This window comes from Buceros rhinoceros, unplaced genomic scaffold, assembly GCF_000710305.1.
Source record: "Buceros rhinoceros silvestris isolate BGI_N320 unplaced genomic scaffold, ASM71030v1 scaffold4050, whole genome shotgun sequence".
In the NCBI taxonomy this organism is placed as follows: Eukaryota; Metazoa; Chordata; class Aves; order Bucerotiformes; family Bucerotidae; genus Buceros; species Buceros rhinoceros.
Window position 1 is genome coordinate 9,798 of NW_010388866.1, and position 7,027 is coordinate 16,824.

A 7,027-nucleotide genomic window follows, 5' to 3' on the forward strand; every position below is an offset into this window, starting at 1 on the left:
GGCCAGCTGGGGGAAGCCCGAAATTTCCCCAAAATCCAGTAACCGGGGTTGGGTTGGGCTGGGCGGGGCAGCCCCCCCTGCCTGTGAACATCTCCTGGGGCGCACCATCCTCTAAGTGCTTGATGCAAGGACACTTCTAGACAAACTTCAGTATCTTTCTTTCGGGCGAAGCATGGAAGGTCTGGCATAAAATTATTGTAATGACTGTTGTTGAGTGCCTTTGCTGTTCCGGGATTGTCTCTGGCTTGAAAGGATTTGTTCTGAGTCACTGGCTCTTGAATATTTAAAACGCCAGCACAAAGCACCGTCTTTTTTTAAACGTGGGCTCACAGCAGTGTTATCAATTGATCATACCAAAACCTGGCCACCAGTATCTTTCCCCCATGAGTGAGAGTTTAGTATCAGCACAGGAACGGAGACAGGGCTCTTACAAAGCCAGCGCGGTTCAGGGAGGGCTCCGGTCCCCACGCGACACGCGCATGCTTGTCCCTGACTCAGGTCTGAGGTGACTTCTGGGGTGTTTGTGCTGGCTCCCACCCAGCAGCATCCTCCACGAGGTCTTCCTGGCTTGTGGCTCTTGGAAACGACAAAAACGCCTTTCCTTTTCTTTCCTCTCTGGCTCCAGGTGGCACAAGCTACACTCCAAGCCTGGGAAGAAGGAGAAGGAGCGCGGTGAGATCCTGGTGAGTATCCAGTTCACGCGCAACAACCTCACAGCCAGCATGTTCGACCTGTCCATGAAGGACAAGCCGCGGTCACCCTTCGGCAAGCTGAAGGACAAGGTGAAAGGCAAGAAGAAATACGACTTGGAGTCAGCCTCTGCCATCATCCCCAGCAGCATGGGCGCCCTCGACATGGACGATGACTACGACATTGGCAGCAAGAAGTCCAAAGTCAAGGGCTTCTTCTTCAAGAACAAGCTGCGCAAGTCATCCCTGACACAATCCAACACCTCCCTGGGATCTGACAGCACCATCTCTTCTGCCAGCCTAGGCTTGGCTGCAAATGTTCCTGAGGTAACCAAATCCCCGAGCAGACACAGCAGCCTGTCCACGGAGCACTCTGGTAAGAGGATAACGGTTTTAATACTCCCCCCTCCTTTTTTTTCCCCTTTCTTTTCTTTGTAAGGGAATTTTGAGGCTTTCTTGCAAATCTTTTAACTAATTGCTTACCTATTGTGGTAAGCAATTACCTGAAGTGGTGTCTGGAAAGAACCCTTCAAAACCTTCTGTGTGCTGGAGCTTCCAGCGCTGGACTTCTCAGCACAGCAGAGACATGGACCTGCTGGAGTGAGGCCAGAGGAGGCCACAGGAGTGATGGGAGGGTGGAAACCCATTGGTTTGGTTAGAAAAGCTGTTAAAGCTCCTCGAGTCCATCTGTTCTCCCAGCACTGCCAGGTCCCCACTGACCCCTGTCCCTCAGCACCACCTCCACACGGCTGATCAACCCCTCCAGGGATGGGGACTCCACCACTGCCCTGGGCAGCCTGGGACAGCCCTGCACAACCCCAACGGGAAAGAAATGGTTCCTCAGGGACAACCTCAACCTCCCCTGCAACAACCGGAGGCCGGTTCCTCTTGTCCTGTCACTTGTTCCCGGGAAGAAAAGACCGACCTCCCTCCTTGCTCCAACCTCCTGCCAGAGAGTTGTGGAGAGCCATCTCTCCCTTGAGCCTCCTTTTCTCCAGGCTCAACCCCCCCCCGGTCCCTCCAGCCACTTCTCAGTGCACTTGTGCTCCAGACCCTGCACCAGCTCCATTGCCCTTCTCTGGACACGCTCCAGCCCCTCAATGTCCTTTTTGCAGTGAGAAGCCCAGAACTGAATCCAGGATTCGAGGTGCGACCTCCCCAGTGCCCCCAGTCCAGGGGGACAATCCCTGCTGTGATGCTGCTGGCCACACCAGTGCTGGTATAAGCCAGGGTGCCGTTGGCCTTCTTGGCAGAAGGGACTGTTTCTCCTCTGCCTCCTCCAAGCAGGTCACTCGTGCTGACTCGTAGTCTCCTGGGAGAGGGCCAGGCGAGGCAGAGCACGTTGCTGCTGCTCTGCTGAGCTGCTTGTCTAATGAGACGCCTCCGGCTTGGAGACCAAGCTGAAACAGTGACCGGTTTCTGGTGATTAAAGCAATCCGAGCTCTTGGCGCTCAGAGAGCAGCGATTTGCAAACAAAACAGGCCCTTGTAGTGAATTAATTCTTGCCATGTCTTGAAAACAAAATATATAATTAAATGGTGTAATTGGCTGGAGACAGCAAATTCCCTTACGGGGTGGGAGTCCCTGGGTACGTGTTGCTTCTCACTGTGATGCCCCTCGTTTTCTGCTGGGTGACATTCCCGTGAGCGGAGGCATCGGCCTGCCCCATTATCCTCACATCGTGGTGAAGGAGACAGCATCTCTTTGCATTTTGAGTAATTTAACTATCATCCATCAGAGCCTGGCCAGGAGGAAGCCAGTATAATTTCACAGCTCTCTCTAGGGTTTGCAGGGAGAAGGTGACAATGCCTGTTTCTCAGGTGGCTTCACCTCTGGTCTGTGTTTTATTCCCCCCAGCGAAAGACTATTTGCCTTCACCGAAGCTGACCCACAAGCGAGCGTTCAGTGACGATGTCTCCCAGGTCAGCCCAGTCCTGGAGCCCAAAGCAATTCAAAACTTGAAGCCAAAGAACGATCCCGTGTCCCGGTCTTCCCTCTGCATCAACGGGAGCCATGTCTACAGCGACGAGCCTGTGCTGAAGACCCCCGCAGCTGTCCCACCTGGCTCTGCGCCACTGTCCGTGCCCACCATCCCCAGACGGCAGGAAGAGGGCTTCGGCTTCACCCCCCTCCATCCCAACCCCCATGAGGTGCCTTGGGGGGGCAGCAGCTATGAGAGGACGCAGCAGAGAGATGAGCCCAGGTTCATCCCCTCTCCTCCCAGCTTAGCCCTGCAAGAAGAGCTCAAGGTCTCCACGAAAGCCGTCACTCTCAGTAACCATCTGGGCAGAGCCAAGATGGAAGAAAACAGTCGCTTGGAGAACAAGCCGACTCAAGCTGCGACACCCATGGACTTCTCCACGGACACCACGAAGGATAAACTACCTGAGGAAGTGAGGAAGGAGGACAAGAAAGCGAAGGGCGGCCTCTTCCACCATGGGGGCAAAGGCCAGGGGGAGAAAGCGGGAGCCTCCCACAGCTCCTCCATCCACACGACGGCAGGGGGAGACGAGAGGTATAAACCCAGCGGCTGGTTCGGTTCGAAGGAGCCCAAAGAGTCCCCTCAGAAACCCAGGTCAGTGAAGCAGGGGTGGTGAGGTCTAGGCCATTAACTGGCTGCCCCAGTTGCCTGTCCTCAATGGTTGCACTGGGAAATGCTCTCCAGCAGCAGCAGAGGACGGGTCTCGTGGCTCAGACGTGGTGATAGTGGGGGAAACGCTTCCTTGGTCTTAAACCTCTCAAAGGGAGGGTGATTTTCCCCAAATCCTCCCCTGGCTTCTGCTGCAACCCACCTCTCTTTGCCCTCCCAGGCCGTGTTTCCTGGTTGGGAGAGGGAGGGAACCCCTTCATGGAGAGGGAGACATTTCCCTCTGCAGCAGTGAGGCTCAGCGTGGTCATGCCGAGTGTTTGTGGCCTCAAAATAAAGGATTGTTATCCTTTAATCAGCTAAAAGAGCTTCCCTGGCAGTCAGGGTGGGATGTGGGACACAGTGACATCAAATCACACGTTTTTTATGAACCTCCCACCCCCTCTACTTTGCTGCTCCGGCCTTGGGGTGCAGAACTTTGATAACTTGAGATATTATTAATGTTCCTGAGGTCACTCATCCCCGCCCTGCTCTTTCCTCTTCCCATCCCACCCCAGCCTTCCCTTCTCCTGATGACGAATCTCTGATTGTTTTCGCTCTGTGTGATGATTTGTACCTCCAAACCCTCAGGCGCACAAAATGTGGTGGTTGGGCTTTTTCGCGACGGCGTGTCACCCCCTCTGTCGCCACTTGAGCTGAGGGTTCAGAGGTCGACCGAGAGCCCAGTGCCGTGTTATCGCTGCTCAGGGAGAGTGAGAAAATGGGGTTAAAAGCAGCCAGAGAAAATCACTAGCAGTCGAGGGCTGGTTGTATCTACAGGGCTGATTTGTTGTGGAGATTTTCTAATCTGGGCTGACTTTAACCTAATTTATTAAGCAGAAGGATTTGAATTCAGTCTGAGCCTCCTTTAATAAGCAGTGCACTCATGGTTTATTCAGCCTCACCAGGTTCCCACACGGGTTAAACTGCTTTGAAAGGGCTGCTCAGACCAAAGTGAGCGGGCAAGTGAGTTGCTCAGTGTGGCTCCAGGGCAGGGGCAGCCCCAAAAGTTCTTTTTTCTTCCCCCCACAAGAAGATGTTGTGCTCATAGCAGTCTTGAAGGCCAACAGGAGGCACCCCCTTACCAAGGAGTGAAGGCCACGTGTCCTTGTCCTGCACATCTCAAGAAGTGTCAGGGTGAGAGAGGAGCCTCAAGGGCTGGTAAGGTTCGGCCCTGCCCCCTGCCAGCGCTCCCAGCTGCAGGGGCAGAGCTCGGGACACCAAGGCAGGTGAAGAGCTGCTCCCCTGACTCGTGAATACCCTGAATCGGAGGGCCTGGAGCTCTTTCCCCCCAAGCCTTTTGTTGTAGCAAGGGAGGTTGAAGGTGGACGTGAGGAGAAGTCTCTTGTGGCGGATGGGGATGTGCTGGAGCTGCCTGGGTGGGAGGGGGAAGTCCAGTATCTGGGGCTTTGGGGACCAGGTGAGCACCTTTGGGAAGCGTTACAAGAAGTGTTTGGCCCAGGCTGGGCGGTGGGAGATGGTGACTGAGTCTCATGTGAGAGCCAGAAATGGCTTTTCATTGTCACAGGGAGATGGACTGTCTCTAGTGTGGCTTTCCTGGTTTTTCTGGTGGACAGACCCTGTCCCACGTTGCCCTGAGAGGTGGGAGAAGCCCCATCCCTGGCACCATTGCAGGTCAGGTTGGCCCTTGGGGCTCTGAGCACCCTGCTCTAGCTGCAGATGTCCCTGCTCTCTGCAGGGGGTTGGACTGGATGAGCTGTGAAAGTTCCTTCCAACTCAAACCGTGCTGTGATTCTGTGATTCATTTTTTCTGACCATTAAGTAAAGACATAATTCTGTGGAAGTCCATCGGCATCTGGAGGCGCTCATCAGCTACCAGTGTAACTTCTGGAGCTGGAGTAACCTTTGCTTTGCAGAGAGAACCAGCTTCGGAATCGAGCAGTTTTAAGTCTGTGACTTACCCACAGAAAGGATTTTTTCCCTCCCGCTCTCCTGATTCAAGTTCAGCTTCATGGCTCCAATCAGCTGAGCAAGCAGCAACTTCTCTCCTTCGTGACTACTGTGGATAGGTCAAAGTTTCACCCAGAGCTGAACGAGCACCTGGAGAGCTCGCACTTGGAGAGCGAGCACCAAAAGCAACCACCTCTGCAAGGCCAAAAACCACAACCTGTAATTAGTCAGAAGGTCTGTAATTAGAAAGGTGCTTTACAGTTGAGGTTTAGATTAGCTGGCAGCTCAGAGGAGCTGGGCACAGCCCATGTTGAACCACTGGCTCTTGCAAAATTACACCCGCTCTAAAATGAGGAAACCACTGACTCTTGGCTGGTTCAATTCTGGCTTCATCAGAAGGTCTGTTCTGTTACAGGCGGGGTTTTTTGAGCCATCACCCAGGCAGAGGGCTGGATAGTTCTGCCTCCAGCCCTTATTTTGCTGCTTCTTGGAGGGGAAGTGGGTCCCAAAGCTTGTGATAATCCGTGCCGGCTACCGGACTTTGATACTGGTTTGAGTAGAAGCAGCGGGAAGATGGTGTTTGCTCTTTGGAGACCTGAATAAAAGGCTGTTTGGAGTTTGTTGTTGGTAAGGTTGTGTGGTCAAGGGTTGTGGTAAGGAAGAAGCTCAGCAGGTTTATTTGAGGCAGGGCCTGGGGCTAAAACAATTGGTTTGACTGGTTGCAAGGTTTCCTACAGCGTTATCAGAGCTCCACAGGTCCTGCTTCCTGCAGTGTGAGTCAGGATGATTAAAATGTGGCTGCATCGCCTGCTTGGCAATAGGAAGAAAGAGAAATTGCGCTCGTTCTTGTAAAAATAATGGTATGAGTGCCGTTTGCAGGCTAAAGACTCATTCCTCTGCGCTGCTTTCATTGGGGGGAGTGGGGGTGTTAAAATCGCTCCCAGCTGTGGTTGTCCCCCCTCTTCTCATAGTCCCTACCCTTAAATCTAGCAGTGAGGCCAAATACTGACTCTAATTCCTCACTCTTCACCGTCTTCTCCTGAAAAGTACATTTTCTGAATTCTGGGAATGCGAAGAAGTTTTTGAACACGTCCTCAGATAGACCGGTTGTGGAGCAGGTGAGCTTGTGTGTGACAGACCCCTCCAAACCACCGTTAACAGGGTCTTCCAGAACAGAACCTGGGAGGCTGAAGAAGGGGCTTGATGAAGAGCAGCACCACGTCGCGAGGACCAGGATAATGCTGATGCCGTGGCTGAGTCCCATCAGGGTCACATCTCTGGCACGGCTGCATTGGATCAGTCAAAAAAACAGGGGAAAAAGGATCGGGGATGGAACTGGATGTTCTCACTCTGGCACGAGAGTGGTGGGGAGCTTGCAAGGGTGAAAAATGGCTCTTCCAACACCTCCGCCTTCCTTTTGCCTGCTCTGCGAGGGATGGACATGAAGCAGGATGGCGAATCGGATCGTTAGCTGGCACCAGCTCAGCCCTGGTGAGACAGATCTGCTTCGTAGCTGCCAGGTAGAGTACAGCGCCGCTCCCACCCCTAAGAGCAGGTCTGGAGGTCAGCACTTTGCATCTGCTCAGATCCTCTCTCTGCTATTTTTTTTTTTTACTTCCGTGGTTTTTGGGGCAAATCTCTATAAAGCAGGACTTATCTGTTTAAATTGGGGTGATGGGCAGGTGAAGACCGAAGCGGTTCCTGCACGGAGAGCTAAACCCACTGTCCCCATCTCCAAATATACTTCCTGACTCCTTCCCACTTGGGTTCCCACCCTGCACAACAGTATCCTGGGCTGCTG

General features: G+C 53.4%; 1 protein-coding gene across 1 annotated transcript in view; it reads left to right on the top strand.

Annotated features, from left to right (window-relative positions):
• Nucleotides 1-625: 625 nt before the first annotated feature.
• RAB11FIP5 (RAB11 family interacting protein 5 (class I)) overlaps nucleotides 626-7,027 on the top strand; it is a gene marked incomplete at its 5' end in the record, with an annotated part of 19,342 nt that continues 12,940 nt past the window's right edge. Inside the window, 2 exons of the mRNA XM_010131632.1 lie at nucleotides 626-1,065; nucleotides 2,547-3,264. Of these exons, the coding sequence (XP_010129934.1) occupies nucleotides 626-1,065; nucleotides 2,547-3,264 (1,158 nt within the window). The remainder of the gene's footprint in view (nucleotides 1,066-2,546; nucleotides 3,265-7,027) is intronic.